This window comes from Dipodomys spectabilis, unplaced genomic scaffold, assembly GCF_019054845.1.
Source record: "Dipodomys spectabilis isolate Male_0828 unplaced genomic scaffold, ASM1905484v1 ptg000175l, whole genome shotgun sequence".
Lineage (NCBI taxonomy): Eukaryota > Metazoa > Chordata > Mammalia > Rodentia > Heteromyidae > Dipodomys > Dipodomys spectabilis.
In genome coordinates this window covers 17919708-17938804 of record NW_024870852.1, presented here as the reverse complement: position 1 = coordinate 17938804, position 19097 = coordinate 17919708, and the positions used below count along the sequence as shown (strand labels likewise).

At 39.3% G+C, this 19097-nt stretch overlaps 1 protein-coding gene across 1 annotated transcript in view; it reads left to right on the top strand.

Annotated features, from left to right (window-relative positions):
• Ptprt (protein tyrosine phosphatase receptor type T) overlaps nucleotides 1–19097 on the top strand; it is a 702580-nt gene that overhangs the window by 371484 nt on the left and 311999 nt on the right. Inside the window, exon 8 of the mRNA XM_042694435.1 lies at nucleotides 5648–5757. Coding sequence (XP_042550369.1) covers nucleotides 5648–5757 — 110 coding nt within the window. The remainder of the gene's footprint in view (nucleotides 1–5647; nucleotides 5758–19097) is intronic.

The window sequence follows — 19097 nt, the reverse complement described above, 5'->3', positions numbered from 1 at the left end:
ATTAGAATTAATACTGTTGTTTGCCAAGAAGTTAGCTGTAATAATGTCTGAATCTATTTATCAAAAAATATGACAGTGTTTTCTTTAAGGTGCTATTTATAATAACCATAAACAAAAAGGTATTTATTAATACATTGAACCTTATAATTATCTATATTTATCATCCAATATCTATAGATCTCAATACATATGGAAAGAGAAAAGACAGAGCTCACTGAAAGATAATAAAGAAAGTGAAATAAGAGATATCTATGTTTATCAATGGGCAAACCCAATATTATTTCAATATAATAACAAAAAGTCATAAATTATTTCCCTACTGGTTGATAGCTCAAGAAATTCCAATACAAAAATCCAAAAATTATCAAAAATGTGCAAGTTGGTTCATATATTATATATATATATATATATATATATGTGTGTGTGTGTGTGTGTGTGTGTGTGTAGGTCTATGTTATATATATATATGTATATATAGATATATATATATAAAGAAAATATAAGAATAGTTGAGATAGTGCTAAACATAAAGTTCAAAGTTACAGGACTTCCTTTTTCAGATACCAAGACTTAATTAAGAAGATATGATATAACACAGGGTTGATCTAACAGAACAATTAAGCTATAACTTAGAAATAGGACTTGAACATATGTGAATTTTTCACAAAAGGAAAAGGTAACAGACTTGATCTATTGAGTTAACTTTTCAGTAGATGATGCCAGGCTACGAAGAGAGAATAGAAATTTTGATCCCTACTTAACAATATGTATTAAAATGCAGCTGCAAATGGGTTGAGGATTTTTTTATTAAAAGCATAACTTTAAAACGTTTGATGAGAATTTAAGAAAATACTCTTGTGGCTTTAGAATGAAGAAAGCATTTGCTAAATAAAACTTTCAGTTCAGATTTATTCAGAAGCAGGGAGAAAAATCCCAAGATAAGGATTCTATTGGAAGACATTTATTAAGGAGGATATACTGGTAAGATGGTTAAGAATGGAGAAGGGAAAGGAGGGAGAGAAGGGGAAGAGAGAGAGAGAGGGGAGAGAGAAACAGAGACCGTGAGAAGGAAGGGGAAGGAAGGGGAAAAAGAAGAGAGAAGAAAGGGAAGGAGATAGCACAAGATATGTTACACAGCATTCACCATATGAACCTCTGAGTTTTAGGACAGTGCTATCCCCACTGTTAATCCAAAGACCAACACTGGGACTCAAATAAATCTTTCAGGTTAAAGATAAGTTTAAAAAAGTAGTAAGAAAGTCTTTTTTGAAAGGAGCAGTTTTCACTTTCATTGATTTTTTTTAAAGCTTTTACTTTTACTTTTCAATTTTACTTTCCTGGCTTTCACTCTTATGGTGTTTAATGAAAGAGAGAAAGGAGGGGGCGGGGAGAAGAGGCAGGAGGAGGAAAAGTGAAAGAATTAAGGGGCAAAAGTAATTCTGCAGTCATTTTGAAATTTCATACCATTACTTTAAAGTTCCTGTGGAGGAATAAATGGGTGGTTTTAACCCAGAAAACTTTATAACAGAAAAATAATGGAAGGATTTGTTTTTACAGTTATTAAAACTTGTCTCTCATACACAGAGACAGACTCACAGTGGAAGCTAATAGCTCCGCAAAAGTCACTGAACAGATGTGAGGATATAAAATACCAACATGGTAGCTGGATGGCATTTTAAATCATTGGGGAAATGTTTTAACTGGTCAAAGAATTGTCCTAAGAACAATGCAAAGAACTATAGTGAGATCTCAGCTGAGTACAACCTAGTAAACAAATTCCAGATGAAGTTACAGTGTTAGGTGTAAAAAGAAAAAAATGGAGGGATGAGTTATAGAGTAAGTCAGAAAACAAATCATTCATCTCTATTTTCTATTTATCTGATTGGGGAAGAGAAAGAGAATTTCCTCCTGATTAGAAAGATCAAACGGACTCATTTTACTAACTTGAAAGTTACCATCATAACTTCCACCAGACAGACTATCCTCTACCTCTACCATAAAGACGGCCCTTTGAGGCAGGTGCCAATGGCAGCTCAACTTCCTCATTTTCTGATTGCGGCTCTGAACACTGCCTTCAGTTGTTTATTTCCTAACACTGGACTGGAGTTCCTGTTAGCTGACTCTCATACCTGCCTTTTCTCCTCCACCCTGTACGCTTCTACAAGAACTATTTCTGATCATGATTTCAATTTCCAGACATTGGCACCAGTCTTTGTACATCCAACTGCCATTGAACCAACCAGAGAGTGTTTTACATATACCTCAAGAAAAGTTCCTCTCCCCAACTCACCAGCTTCCTCTTCAGACTGGACACCATTAAGACCCACTCTTACAAATCACAGCCTGATTGCTTAGTTTTAAAGAACTAAGTGTTGGGGCTCTCCATGGCACGTCCTGTCCCTTCTATCTTCCTCCATACCCATAAGCTACCTCTATCCATCTTACACAGACCATCTCACTGCTACACTCCCTTTCCCTAGTCCAAGCCACCATCCTTTCTCCCTATATTGACTACAGAAACCACCTAACTGATTTCTCTCCTTCCACCCTTGACCTCATAAAGCTATGAACCACATTTCAACATTCATTGCTTTTGCCCTTAGAAACTTCCACTTATCCATCATGTCTCACTTACTTGTCACTCAACATTCTGACATCCCAGATTTGATTTTTCTCTGCTGCTGTTCTTCTAATTGAATAGGCCATTCTGTAGAGTTTGATGACAGCTTCAGCTAATTGTTATAATTATTTAAATATTTTCCCTTTCTAGGGCACAGATTGATCAGGATTTGAGTATATCTCTCATTTTATTGCATTCTTAATGCCTGCTAGAGTCCTTTGATTATATTAAACACTCAAAAATATTTATAAAGAAGAGATCTGGGAAAGGGAAACAATGAGATTTAACTGATTAAAAGTTTTTACTACCTAATTTAAAACAAAGGAAACTCTGGCAAAAATATTTATACATTCTGCAAAAAAAAGGATGCTCTTATAAAGAAATGACAGTGACAAATCCAGAAGACAAAAATGAGCAAAAATAAATAGCTATAGAAGAAAATGAGCACAGGGTATAGAGACCATGTTCCTAAAAGAATCAATGCAAATGACTAATTAAGCAGAAAAAACTGCACTCTCCAGTATTCTAAAAAGGATGCACACATGCACTTAATTTTTTAAATAGTGTTGGCAGAAATCAGGACTAGGCATGTTCTGTTGGGGATTCATACTAACTTTCTGGGAAGCAATCTGGTAATTTGTGTCAAAAGGCTTAAAAATAAAATTATCTACTTTGGCCGAGTAAATTAATTGCCACAAGTTTATCTTTGGGACATCAGAAAAGTTGCATGCAAATACTTATTTATAAGACTGCTCATTCCAGTGATATTCATGTTCAAAACAATGAGTTCAAACTAACTTTAATACTTTAATTACAAAGTATTGCTAACTTTGACTATGCTGGGGTTATTGTTCTAAAAGTAGCTATTAAAATACAGGGTTCTAAAGAATAGTTAAGGATTTTTTTTAAAGTCTATAAGTTGTTTAGTGATTTTAAAAAATAGGTCAGAGTTTAATACACACAGAAAAGATTAAATTTCTCTAAAAAGTGAAATATAAGGCTGGGTACATTGGCTCATCCATGTAATCCAGATGTTCAGGAGGTAGGGAGCAGAGGATTGTTATTTGAGGCCAACACATTAAAAGTACTACCAAGACCTCCATCTCCATCAATAATTAGAGAGCAGTTATGAGGGAGGGGAGGCCACAGTGGGAGGACAGAACCTGAAGCCAGTCATGAAAACATGAGACTGTACCTGAAAAATACCTAAAGCCAAAATGAATGGGTATGTGGTCCCGAGTTCAAACTCCAGTGCCATCAAAAATAGTAAATAAAGTACAGATAAGCAAGGTATATTTCATAGTTTAAAAATAAAATAAGTATACCTATAAGATGTATAAAATACTGTAAAACATCTTTGGATGTGGTATGAGAAAGGGATGTTATTCGATTTCCTCTTAAAACTTGTTCATGCATTCTTAATATCCAACAAATTGTGTGAATCATATCGTAATGAGAAAAACTAAATATGTTTTAATGTGACAATGGAGTACTGATTGCAACATATGTTGGAGGCTCGATTGAGAGAGGCCTGGCATGATGATTTAGAGTATGTCTGCTTTGAAGCTCCTGGACAGGTGTTCAGTTCCCTCTTTTTTTAACTTAAGACTTGGGTGACCTTGGCAACTTCCTGAGTTCTCTCAGCTTCCCTTGGCTTAGCATTACAAGGGAGATAATGCACACCACCAGGCAGAGCTATTTTGTGGCTTAAGGAAAAATAATGTGTGTAAAATTCTGATCAAAGAGTAAGTGCTTATACCTGTTTGTATAAAGCTGAAGTATAAATAGATCTGTAATGATTTACATGGATTCAGGATTCTCTAAGGGTTTATAACTGGAAAGTTTGGTGAATCATTTAGTTTCTGCCTCAGCATCTTGCAGACTGCTGTGAGAACGTTGGAATCCTACAGGAGGTACCTGGTGGGGAGAGACTGGCCTGTTACAGAAGCAGCCCCAGGAAAGGTTGTGCTCATTAGGCCAAAATGCTGGCCTAAGTCATTCATTCACTCTCCAACCAGCCAGTAAATAGCCATTAAGCACCTATCCCATGCCAAGGATTGGAGATTCATCAGCAAGAAAAGCTAGCTGACACTTTGGAGCAAAGTGAGCTTCTTTCTTTTTCTTTTTAAACTTTAAAAAATTATCTTTAGTTGTAGAAAGGAGTTGCCATTCAACAAAACAGTTTAAGAATGCAATATATTTGATCAATGTCACCCTTTCAACATTCCCACTCATCCCTTCTCTCTCTACCCCTTCTGACCCTCTTCTTCATTTTGTAGGATACTAACTTGAATTTGTGACTGCATTCTCCCCTCTTCTCCTCTTCATTCATCTACCCTTTCCCCTTTCACCTCACTCTATTCATTTCAAGTATTGACTTCCTAGAGTTCATTTTGTTGAACTTTGATTTTAACTTTCTAAAGAATTATACTATTTGAGTTCTCCTTTGAGCGTCTTTTAATTGGACTGGGGTCTCAAGGCACATAGTTTGTACTCGATTTATGATTTGGGAAATGGAGGAAGCACTTCCTAAAGCTGGAGACACCATGGTGGGGTTATGAAATCAGTGGCTGGTAAAATGATGGCTAGGCTTGCTTTGCATTCCTCAAATGCCAATCCTAGAGCAAAGGCCTATTCTAGAGTCCTGCCTACTGACGGAACCCGGGCCTGCTGATCTCCTCCCTGCCTGGACCAGGTTTACTTCCCAAATAGGTTAGCTTAGTTTGTAGATAAAAAGCCATTTGCCTTTTAAAGCATAGTCTGAAAACTGTGGTCCATAGGTAAAATCCACCCATTGTTTGCTTTGGGAAGCAGTTCTGTTGACAGACAGATATAACCACTCATGTTTGGACCCAATGGTCAATTTGGTACTACAATGGTAGAGTTGCGTAGATGCAACAGAGGCTCTATGGCTTGTCAATATTGTGATGTGTTCTTCCTTATGACTGATGGCAACTTTGCCAATCGCTCTTGTAGGTCAATGACAAGGATGGTGACACCAAGTTCATCACTTTTTTTCTTCTATAGTTCCAGGAGCTGTTCCTCTTGAATCCATCCAAGGGGGACCCTTTGAAGAGAAGATCTACATCCAGTGGAAACCTCCCAATGAGACCAATGGAGTCATCACACTCTATGAGGTAAGAAAGGTCCCTTGGGCTGCTCCAATCATCAGTCTTTTGTAGGCCAAAGATGATGCCTGTCTGTCTATTGAGGGTGTATAGGTCTGAGATTTCTGACCCTACCATGGGAAGAGCATGCAGTAGGGCTTTCTTGATGTTCCTCAATAGACAGAGAAATTTGAATATACCTCTTGTTAAGGTGATTTTAGTGACAATTGATTCCTTTTAGCATAGGAGTTAGGAGCTTGGGGGTTCACATGGCTCTGATTCAGAACAGATACAGTCCTGGAAAGCAGTTAAGTTTATCTGGTAAACCATAGGACTCCCCATGGTGCTCAGCCCGTTGAGTATCAGTTCCTGGACTTTGAAAAGAATCCCAGAGGTATAATGTTGTTGTTCCTTAAATTGTTCTGAGGGAAAGGCATATTGAATTGTTACCATGTGATAGTGCCCAAAGTCTCGTACCAAGCATTAACAGGGCCTTTTCATATCCGAGATGAAACACAACCTGCATGGACAGTAATTTCCCACAATGCCAACATAATACTGTTTCTTGAGACTTGAGAAAGCAAAACAAGCAATAAGGAAGTCCATTGCAAAGCAAAACCCCCAAATCTCCATCAAAAAGTACATGGAGCTAAGATTCAAGAACTGGAATGTGTATAAGATTGCTTCTCCTTGTATTATATTTGTTCAGAGTCATAGTCTTACAATATAACTCAAGCTAGCTTCAAATGGCAGGCCTTCTTGCCTCAGCCTCCCAACTGCATATATCTAAGACTCATATATATATATACACACACATATATATATATATATGCCCAGCCCACTCTTTGTATTGGAAGACAGTAGGGTAAAATAGAAAAATGGAGCAATGCAGATGAAACAGAAGCAAGAAAGACATAGCCTAGCATTCTAGTAGCTGGTACCATAGTCTCAGGTTCCCTTTAGTGGCTGTTTCTCTCTCTACGCCTGTTCCTCCATCTGTAAAGGGCAGCCATCTCCGCTTCAGGATTTCTCTAGCAAGTCTAAGGGAAAAAGCATAAACAACTTCCAGACAGAAATATAACTAGAGGCCCATGAAGGGTTTACCCCACTGAAAGCTCATGCAGAGAGATGCATAGATGGTAAGTGTGCTGGGAGGGAACTCTGGGGAACAAAGTCAAGGCATAGTTGATGAGGTAGATCAGGATTACTCTGATGAACACATAAGCTCTCTACAGACATTAACGGTCCTAAGGGCTCTCTGAAGGAGGAGATTATCTGCCATGTACAAGGAGCTTGAGAAAACACCTGTCCCACTAAATCTAGCATTCCTCAGAAGAGGAGATCGCTAGCATCCTAATATCTTCATTATAGAAACAGCAGGGAGCTTGATGCAGCCCTCAGGACCAGACACCTATCCCTACCCTTGATGACCTGTCCTGGGCTGCAGGCAGATGCTTTGTAAAGAAGAGATCACACAATAAAGGCCAGCATTGGGGGAGGAAATAGAGATAGCAATTACACACACACACACACACACACACACACAGATCTATTGTGTATAGCTTTTTTTCATTATATATAAAAGAAAAGCACCCATGATTTAGAGAGCAATGGTAGTATTCTGTTTGTTGTTTTTTTAAATCTCTCCAAGCCAGGTGGCAGTGTCTTATGTCTGTAATCCTCCCTACTGAGGAAGCTGAGATCTGAGGATTGCAGTTCAAAGCCATCCCCAGCAGAAAAGTCCAAGAGAGTGTTATCTCCAATTAACCAATGACCAGCCAGGAGGGGAGTTGCATCTCAAGTGGTAGAACACTAGTCTTGAGCATAAAAGCTCGGGGACAGTGCCCAAGAGTTCAAGCCCAAGACCCGCACATAAAAACTAAAACAAAAAACTCCAAGCCAGACATGTATAACTTTTGCAATTCCCACTCCAGTAACATTTCAAAGGTCTTAGAGACCAACTTAGGGAATATGAACACACTGTATTATCATTTCATAATTCCAAATGCATACGAAAGGACATCATTTCAGACTATAAGGTAGTCTGTCAAATTGAATACAACTAATAGCTTGTGATTTTGCCTTGTTTTTCTCCTCACTTGGATGACACCTTGTTCATGAACATTCCCTGGCCCTGAAGGCCAGACCATATTGCTAGTGGGGTCACATCTCTATCTGTCCCTTGAGAGCAATACACTTTGCCCTCTAGTAGGATTACAAATTGGACTGGACCAAGATGGTCATGATTGCTACGGGGCTTGTATGTGAAGATGGATGGTTCGACCTCTCCCATCTGAATCAGCTTTCTATGCCCAAGCCATGCCAACTGCGGGCAGGCACTTACAGTGCCGGAATGAGCTCACCCGAGGAATGAATGCAGCCGAACAGTTGTCTCAAAAACTCTTCAATAAAATCATTGAGACACAAGCTGTTCAGAGTTCATGAAAAACAGTAATCAATATGTGTTTCAATTCAATTAATTGTGCTCATCTCTGTCCAAAAATAAAAATCACACAGTGTGAGGGAATTGGGCCAGAAGATGTTACACTTGCAACTGGGTTAACGAAGTGTGAAAATATTTAAAATTCAGACATAGGCAGCATCCTAGTAAGCCTTTCTGTTTAGCAGTCAAAAATCACCAAGTTTCTAATTACAGTGTATAAATCTGAGAAGCTTAAAGGGAACGAGAAGACCCTAATGAGGCAGGAACGGGTGTCTTGATTATTCTGGACTTGATTGACATTTATCTTGCAAGCTATTCTAAGTCCCATGTTCAGAGTTAAATAAATCACAGACTTGGGTCTCAATCACACAGGGCTGCACTCTGACTTGGGGGCACCTTGGGAGGGTACAATAGCTCAGAGGATTGTCAATGTTTTGGGTTTTTTTTCCTAGCATACAGAGAGTTAGATTCAATCTGCCCAAAAGCACAGGGCTTGGGAATCAGCAAGCCAGCAGAGTGTATTACGGGATGACTGGTGTGGATTCTGAGACAGAGTTTGAACAGGATGAGAGTAGACACACTAACTTAGATGGAGAGCAAGGATCAGCTGTGTGGGTGAGCATAGGAGCAAGTGCTCAAAGAGACAGGCCTAAAGGATGAATGTACAAATTCCTTCTGTTCCCTTAGCTTAGCCACTGTGGCTCCTCTAGTGGTCATCAGGGCTGAGTGACCATAGGATATGGTGACTGATCTGTAGAGACACAGTGGGGAAGATGGGATGTGGCCCAGATGTTCAGGAGGCAGTATAGGCAGGAAGGGATCAGCTGGATTATGACTAATATAGTCCCAAACGAACAAGAATTCACATGATTCCAAATGGATCTGTGCTAATTAGGACACACAGTTTTCATAACACAGGCTACTATTGAGTACAACTTGAGCCAGGATGTGAACTAGGACAAATGTTCCTCTTTCATTTGTTGTTTGTCACATCAAGGACCTAAACTAGTAGCTTGCACCTGTGGTATGTACTCAGTAAGTAATTCTTGGATGGATGTGTATATTTGTGTTCTACTTTAACAGGGGTGACAGTGAATGTTGTATCTAATAAAATGGTTCTCAAAATTGGCTGAAGTTTAGGATCACTCCTTGAGATAACTCTGCTCGATTTTGCTGTGAACCTAAAAGTGCTCTAAAAAAGTAGTCCATTAAAAAGTTTCATCTTGGAACCCTGGGAAATACAGGTAAAATAGACAAACATTTTAAATGAGTATATAGATACCTCCATAAATAGGTGGAGAGATGAACCTCAGTTCAATCCAAGTAGATCAGAATCTTCAGGAGAGAGATGCTATGTGTGTGTTGTGAATAAGGTTGTTTATGTGTTGTTTTCAATTTCCTTGGGGAATTCTAATGCACATCCTGGGTGGGAAGGAAGTCTTCTGTACAGTGAATCCAATCTGGTCTCTTTATATGTTATCCTCTGTATATGTTATCCTGGTCTCTTTATATGTTATCCTGGTTGAGTACCTGCTGGATAAACAGCATTGACCCTGGCTTGCCCCATCTTCCATCTCAGTCCACCAGGCTCCACCTCTCTGATATTACCCTGCAACCAACTCACACATGCTCAGGGCAGCAGCAGTGTTCCATCCAGGAAGCTGTGGCCTATTTTTTTTACCTCCCTCACCCCCCAGGAGGCTAAAAGGACAGTGTGTGGAGTAATTGATACACAGGTGCTGTTATTCTGCCAATACCCATTTTGTTCTTCGTCAGTGGCATCTCACATAGTCAGATGCTGAACCCACCACGGCCCTTCTCATATCAATCTTTCCCCCTCTCCTCCATGGGAAAAGTCATTTCTGGTTGGTGAGATTAAAAAAAGACATACACACATACAGAACTTAATAGATCTGCTGAGAGGCCTTCCCTAAATCTTAAAAGCCAGGGCGCTGGGATGTCTAGGAGCCACGTGGTTTTGGTTTTTTTTTTTTTTTCAGCCCCCAGCTCATCACTCACCTTTCATAAGACGTTTCCCTTCCAGCAACTTGAAGAATGCAGGCATCTCTGGGTAGATGGCATATTATGGGGTTTCTGGGCTGACAAGGAGGCTGACAGGTGTTTCAGAAGAAACAGCTCTGGTTGAAAAAAGAATGATTTCTGGCACTCAGCATCTAGAAGGAAGGAAGTTGCGTTGGGATGTGAGTTGCATTCATGTAAGTGGCCCCATTAGAGCTGCCTGTCATCCACGGGTGGAATTTCTGGATGCCTACATATTGGCCTGGGGTGGTTCTGTTTTTCCATCACAACACAACTATTTGTGATAGAGTCAGGCAGAGGGATTGGAAACATCAACAGATGTACAGCACTTGTTATCCAAGGGACAGAAAATCATATTCTCCTGGCAATACATGATTTTGTTTTTGTTTTGGGGTGACTATTTTTTTGCAACACATATTAACCATCCAATCCAGCTATAAACAGTAGGGGTTGGTCTTTCAGAGATATTGTTGCAGTATGTACATGTAAACATGTCTATCTTGACATGCTTTTGTCAGAGCTTGTCTTTGTAAGCTTAGCCAGCTGTGTATGTCAGTGTGGGTGTGTGTACATGTGTTTATATGTTTGTTGGCATGTCTGCATGAAATCTTTACCTTGGTCGGGTACCCATCTTCCAACTCCCTCTGCCAAATTGCTTGATTTTATTGGGCAATAGAGAGTAATGTCATGGGAGAAACTCTCATAACATTTCAGGGGAGGTCTTAGTGTGTCATCAATTAGCTAGGCACTGGTGGCTCCTAGCCACTCAGGAGGCTGAGATCTGAGGATTGCAGTTTCCAAGCCAACCCCGGCAGGAAAGTTTGTGAGACTCTTACCTCCAATGAAACACCAGAAAACCAGAAGGGAAGTGGTGACTCAAACAGTAGAGCACCAGCCTTAAGCAAAAAAGCTCAAGGACAAGGCCCAGGCCGAGTGTAAGCCCCAGAACTAGCACGTGCAAAACAAACAAACCAAAAAAAAAAAAAAAACAACCCACCCTCCAGTTATATGTAATCATATACATTTACAATTGTCTTATGAAAGAGGGGGAGAAAATATGAAACATCAGGTCTCCACTTGTGCTGGTGTGGCTCTCCTGCAGCCTCCTCAGATGGAAGGGAAGCTGGGTTTTAATGGAGACCCCTCCCATGATGGAACCAGGCTTTATAAGGGATTCTCGTGCATGCACAGTCACGTGGCTGGAGATGCGATCCTTTCTCCCGCAGCCCTGTCCTTCAATATATCGCCCAGAGGCAGCGTGTAACTTGCCAAGTGTCTCTTTCAACATCACAAGTTGTTCTCTTTTTATCTTGGATGTTTTACCATGTTACTCCTGTTAGAATTCTGCCCGTGCTGGGCAATACAGCATGCATTTACTGCTTTTAACTGTGTTGGCTCTTTCATTTCTGTTTTGGTCAGAAAAGTTCTGTGTTTAGAACTTAAATGAAGGGTGCCTGTAGGTTTTCCACTTATCATTAGACATGCAGAAGCTCCCAGTTCCTGGATGTTGGAATTCAAATTGGTCGTACATTGTTTCTCCTTCTCATTGGTTCAGGAGGGAGTAGGGGGCTTTTCTTACCCCAAACCAATGAACTTGTTGACTTTATTATTTTATTTTTTTACCTGTCATCTAGAGAAAAGTAATTTCTTTAAAATTGATGCTCCACTTCATTTGTTCCACTTCATTATGGTATATATATATATCTATATATATCTATATATATGTATATATACATATATATACACACATACATATTTGTGCATATGTGCACATTTACATACAATATACATATAGACATACATGCATGTATGTACAATGTGTGTATGGACACATATACATACACACATACACCTATGTGTGTCATGTCTACATAATTACTCTCTTGATTTTAGTAAAGGATATTCAGATACATATAAACTTTTGGAACTTTTTTTAAAAACTGAGACACTGTGTTTTAATATCAGAAGCACAGACGGTAAATCATAGTTTAATAATCATTTGTAAACAACTCATCATTGTTTGTCCAAAGGATATACATTTTCCCTCTGGTAATTACACGTTTCATTAATTATCTTCTTATAAAAGTATATTAGAATCATTTTTCACGTATTCAAAGATGATCATTTAGTTTCATAGTAATCATAGAGCTCATACTAAGTGACATAGTAATATTTGAAAATTTGTGAAATTCACCTGTAATTTGCAAAATTCCCATATAATAATTATTTCATAGGAAATATATATTAAAATAATTGGACAAGAAGTCAGAAACTTGCTCTCTTATCTTGGAACATTTTTATTCCATAAGAGGTTGCTAACACTATTAATAAGTTCAGCTGAAGTTCATTCATCTTGATTGCAGCCTAACATTCTACCATGTGAGGATAGTAGTGTGTTTAACCGTATTCCCTGGATAGACATTGACAGTGGCTGCCAGTATGTTTCCTTTGCCCACTGTGATGAAACATACGTCCTTGAGTCCGCTTCTTACTAAGTATGTGGAAGATTTTCTTCTTAAGATTATGTTGTGAAAGCAGGTAATATAGTAGATACATGCTCAACTTTATCATTCAAAAAGTCTCCCAACTATTTACCACACTGGTTTGACTGATTGACATTTATGCCAGCGAAGTATATGAGCTCCTGTGAGCTCACATTTACTATCGTCAAGATTAGTCATTGCAGCAGTTAAATAAGTATAAAGTGGCATCTCACTGTTATCATGCTTTATAGCTCTTATAGAAGAACTCTTCCTATTTTTTGTTATTCGTTTGTATTTCCTGTTCCATTGGCTATGTCTTGTGTTTTGCTGACATTTAATTGGCCTGTATGCTCTGCATCTTTTGATATGTGATTCTTTTAGAATATACTTTCGATACCATTTTGTTCATTAATATATGTATATTGCTATTTTTACTCCCTGTAAGGTATCTTTTGAAAACAAAAGTCCTTAATCATAGTCAATACTTTTCAGTCTTTGCTTATTTAGTTAAGAAATCCTCTGTTCTTGAAAAATTCTTATTAAACCAAGGAAGATTCTTTCCTATATTTATTTTTACTCATTTGTAGTTTTGCTCTCGAAATTGAAGTGCTTGATCTATTTACAGTTTATTTATATGGTGTGTGATGGAGTACAAGATTCAACTTTTTACTGTGTGGAGTAAATATTTCTCTGAAGTTCTTTCAAAGAGTAGACTTTCCTTTCTTCTGCTTTGCCAGGCTAGATCTGACTTGCACCAAAGTTCCTGAGATGCCTCCGTTCTATTTTTTTTCTGAGCTGTGTATTCTGTGGGCCTCCATAAGGTACAACCAAACACAGTCCTAATTATTATGACCTCACTTTTAATACAGGACTCTGGAGGAGCCGACCCACCTCCATCCTTTGGCAATACCTTGGTTATTTTCACTCGCATTTTAGAATCTACTTATTGAATTTAATGAAAATGTCTATTGTCAAATGAAACTAAAGGTTTTTTCTTTACTTCGTTTCTAACACACAAAGCTTTATTCTGAGGAATGGATAGAAAAAATGTGGCAACCTATATCTATCTATCTACCTATATATCTAACTATATACACACACAATGGAGTATAGTTCAGCTGTAAAGGAAAATGAGATAATGTTATTTACAGGAAAATGAGTGAATCTAGAGATCATAATGTTCAACAAGAAAAGTCAAGTTGAAAAATTCTATAGGTTTTCTCTCAGATGCAGAATCTGGAGAAGTGATAATAATAATAACAATAATAATAATAATAATGGGACATGAGCAAAAAAAAGAAGGGTATTAGGGAGTAGGGAATCAGGAGAATGTGGAACAGGGAAAGAGGATACTGGGGGTGAACATGGTAGAAATATTTTATATATACTTCATATATAAAAGAGAGAGAAAAACAGAAACAGAGATGGAGAGATAGAAACAAATAGAAAGATAGCAAAATGAATCTAACCCTCTAAATAAAGGGGGAAAGGGAAAAGAGGGTAAGAGTATAATTGAGGGTGAATTTCACTAAAATACTCTGTCCACGTATAACACTAATAAGAAAAGAATAAAGCTATATTCCAAAGTGGAGTCAAGGTTAAGGCAATGACACCAATAAAATATCTAAGTACCTATTCTGTATAATTGCTTGGGATTTTATATATATATGGTGTTTCATTTGTTAGTGTTAGTGCCCTTAAACCAACATCACATAGTACTGGGGGGAAAGAGAGTGGAAAACAATCCTGTCCCCATTCCAGCATGCATCACCCATTTTCAAATGACCTTAGGCATTTGAAAAATAGTAGGCATGATTATAATCACATTTTTTCCCTTTTCACAATGTCCAACATATTTCCATTTTATCATTCACTCAGGGAACGCTTCTCTGGTCCTCTGAACACATAGACTATACTTTACTTTGTAATCACTTTATTTCAAGGGGTGTTGATTGATCTTTGTAGAATGTAAGACAGAATTGGGGGGGGAACCTAGAATGAACTGAATCTTTTCAAACAGCTGGCAAAGGGAGTTTGAACTCCTGCCTTTCTTTACTCTCTCAATAGATTTGTCAGCTGCAAGCAGAGACATTCACATGCCTTCCATTGATTGAGGAGCTCTGCTCAAAATAATAGCGCTTTCTGTTCAATAGAAATGGATCCGAGGGAAGAGAGTAGAACAATGTGTACAAATGTGGATGGAAATCTATAAACCCAAGGTTAGAAGTAGTGGTCAGAGTTTTCTCCTTGTTTTCAAGTGTAAGTTTCAATTTGTTGATTTCCTAAAGGAGGGAGATGGATCTAGAAGAGCATGTGTGTGCCTTTCTTCTCCCCTAATGCAATTCCTATGTAGACATCAATCATCAGTCAGGGCAGAGGAGTCCTTTGAACTTTGACCTTGCCTCAGAATCTTCACCATCCCTTTCTGGCACTCCAGGTGGTTCTTTCCATCTGAATGAAACTCACATGCCCTGCGAATCTGGTTCAGAACATCTCTAGTGTGGTTTCAGAACACTGACACAGGGGTAGGTAAAGTTCCACATTTTTTGGTCTGCCCCTACAGAATCTGTTCTTATAATTGTGTATAGATCATTTTTCCCCCACTCTGAATTCATTTAAATTCCATGTCCTTCTCAGCATTATAATTGTAGTGGACTGGGATATAATATCTGCAGAGATGTCACAATTGTGGGCCAACAGGAAGTTGAAGCATCTGATTGGAGGTTCTGGAAAATTCTGTATTTTCATGGTGCACTGGGTGTCCAATGAGGGTAGATAGAAGCAGAGTCCAAATTTGTCAGGAACAGAGTCACTGGCATCTCATGACCAGACTCAACCTAGCAAGTGAGGGACACCAAACTGTTGGAATTAAACTAGGAAGCAGGCTTTGCTTCCTGAGGATCAGCCTGTTTACAGTAAGACCTGGCCTGTGTGAGGAAGTGCAGAGAACATGCCAAACCCCCATACAAGCAGCTTTCCTTCTAGGTTCTCCCAGGAAGTGCTAGATACAGTGTATCAAGACTCTTCTAGTTTTGCCCTTGGTTTTAGGTAGGGCGTGGATTGAGGCTGTCCAAGAAGGCTGTGTCAGGAAGGTAGAAACTGGGACAGGCTGTAGCAAGTACCTTATCTCATAGCTGCTTTGTCCCTTAACCAGAAGCATTCTGCCTTTGGGAACTGGTCCCATGAACCAAGCACCAGGATACTAGCCCTTTATTCCCAGCATCAGATGGATTGTCATCTGTGGTGCTTGTATCCTTCTTTGTCCTTTCCCATCAGTGTAATCTCTGGGAATCTGGAGGTCCATTGATGATTAATGAAGCTTACCTATCTTGGAAGAAGGGGCCAGAACCAGAAGGTCTTGCCTGAGAAAAAGCCAGAGGCAGGAAAGTCCACCCTAGAGCAAGCAACTAGAGGATATTTATGACTGAAAAGCAGAGCTCCGAAGGAAGGAGCGTGTATAGATATCTTAGGACTGTAGAGGAATATTCATTAAGAATCTAGTACAAGCCAGGCACCAGTGGCTCACACCTATAATCCTAACTACTAAAGGCACTGAGATCTGAGGATTGCAGTTCAAAGTCAGCCCAGACAGACAAATCTGAGAGATTCTTACCTTGAATCAACCAGCAAAAAGCTAGTAGTGGATCTGTGGCTCAAGGGATAGAAAAACAGCCTTGAGCATAAAAGCTAAGAGACTATGGGCTCTGAGCTCAAGCCCCGGTACAACTTTGGGAAAAAAAGTCTAGTATATACAACCAGCTCTCTTCCCACCGACATTCTGTAATCTTAGCCTTTTCCAGCCAATTTTTATAACTTTATTACAGAAGATTTAGTTAGCAGAGAAAAGAAATCACCTGTAATCTCCTCCCTTAGCACAACAATTATTTTGCCTTGTATTCATCTTTATTAATATGCATACTTTTTTACTTAACCATAATTACATAAAATTTGCTATTGTGATTTTTCATTAAGCATTTTGTCATAATCACGATGCCTTTAAAGCACCATGGAAACCGCTTATCTTTTTTAATGACTGCATAATTGTCCATTGAGTATATATTCCCTAATTTAGTTTTCTACTCCTCTATTGTTTCCCCGTATTTCTGCTAATACTGTAATGAACCTCAAGCTAATGGTTACATCCTGTCATCATGGAAAGAACATGACCTTCAGATCTAATTGACCTGTTTCTGACATTGCCTAAATGGGGACTTGGGGGCAAATGAAGTCTTAGAAATTAACTTACTGGTTTCATTTTTATTTTCACTTTATTTATTTTAACATTGATTATCTTCAAGTTGTTGTACAGAAAGGTTTCAATTCACCAAGTCAGTTTGTAAGTATAGTGCATCTTGATCAATGTCACCCCTTCCATCATTTTTTCCCATCTCTCCCAACAGTCACCTCGGTTGTATTTTTAAAAATCACATGGAAGCAAAGTAATATTCAAGTCCATAGTGGAAAACCACCATGGGTACTGGTGACTCAGGCCTGTAATCTGAGCTACTCAGGAGGCTAAGATCCAGGGATCATAGTTTGAATCCAGTCCAGGAAGAAAAGTTAGGGAGACTCCTATCTTCAGCAAAAGTTGGAAGTAGAGCTGTGGCTCAAGTGGTAGGGCACTAGCTAGCCTTGAGCAGATAAAGCTAACTGAGAGTATAAGGGCCTGAGTTCAAGCTCTAACGCTGGCACACACACACACACACACACACACACACACACACACGTTAGTTATGCTGAAGTCATAGCTGCAATAGTCTTTCAGTGTCTTCTCTGGCTTTCTTTGTCTTTTGTGCAGTATAGTTTCTATATCGGCCCCCCTTTCTCACCCCCACAAAATTAGAAGGTTGAATGGAATGAATACTCTTGTTACTCTTGTTACATATTGCAGAATTGCTCTCCAAGTGGATCGCACCCTTGTGAGCATGTGTTTTATAGTCTTGTGTTGAGTTTTTCTGCCAATCACCAAGTCTGGGAAGCAGGCCTTTGGCAGCCCACCAGAGATTTATGTCAGCTTTCATGATGCCCTCGGAGCAGGCTGATGCGTGAAGAGCTCGTCACACATGTTGGCAGATCCATTTGCACTCTCCTAGGACGTGCTGCTAACACTTGTACCTCATCAGCCACTGTTGCCTCTTTCTCCCCTTTGCCCTTACGTAGCAAGTAGAGAGCCTGTCCCCAGATAATCTCTCAGAGGGTCTTGGATGCTCCTACAGAACTCTGTATTGGAGAATCCAATTTCTATACTATCTGCCACCAAGTTATTATACACCAGACATCACCAGGCAGGTCCTTGTTTGGCCTCAAGTAATTCATCTTTAAGGTTGCTAGGCATTAGTGTCTTATTGGTGCCTATGATCCAAGCAATTCAGGAGACTGAGATCTGAATGAGGATCAAGGTTCCAAGCCAGCTCTGGCAGTAAAGTCCGTAAGACCCTTATCTCCAATTAATCACTAGAGAACTGGAAGTCTCCTGTGGCTCAAAGTGGTAGAGCACCAGCCTTGAGTGAAAAGCTCAGGGACAATGCCCAGTCCCCTAGTTCAAGCCCCATGACCTACAAAAAAAAAAAAAGAACAAAAGAAAAGCAAGAAAAGAAAGAAGCAGTTGGCTTCAAAGACTGGACCACTGGGAGTGTTCCTATCAGCCTTACCTGGGGGCTCATGGATCATGCTCCAGTCCTGGTCTGGGACATTACCAGATCCTAAGGATGGGCATTACACACTGGCAAGTGCAGCGCTAAGGTATCTTCTCGCCAAGATTTTCTATCCTACATGGAACTTTTGCTCAAGGCCTGTTTCACAGCCATGTGTTCCCCTGAACAATGGCCCTTCTACTTCAGACTTCTCCCACCCATCTTCCTTGATGACCCTTCTGTGTCAGGACAAGAACAACCAATATCTCCTTCCTTATGGTGAGAAAAATCATTTTGCTAGGATACAGATCATACCATCACTCTACTGCTTATAATCAATCACAGGAGCTGGGCACCCGTGGCTCAGGCTTGTCATCCTAGCTAATCAGGAGGCTGAGATCTGAGGATCATGTCTCAAAGCTAGCCCCAAGGGAAAGAAGAAGTTAAATTATCCCTTTTTGCAGATGACATGATACTATACCTTCACAATCCCAAAATCTCCATCCCCAAACTCTTAGAAATCATAAATCACTTCGGCAAAGTAGCAGGATACAAAATCAATCCACAAAAATCAGTTGCCTTCCTGTACACTGACAATGTACAAGCAAAGCAGAGAGGGAAATAAAGGAAGCAACCCCATTCACAATAACCTCCCCCCAAATAAAATATTTAGGAATTAACCTAACCAAAGATGTAAAATAACTATTTAATGAAAACCATAAAAAGTTAAAGAAAGAAATTACAGAAGACACTAGGAAATGGAAAGACCTA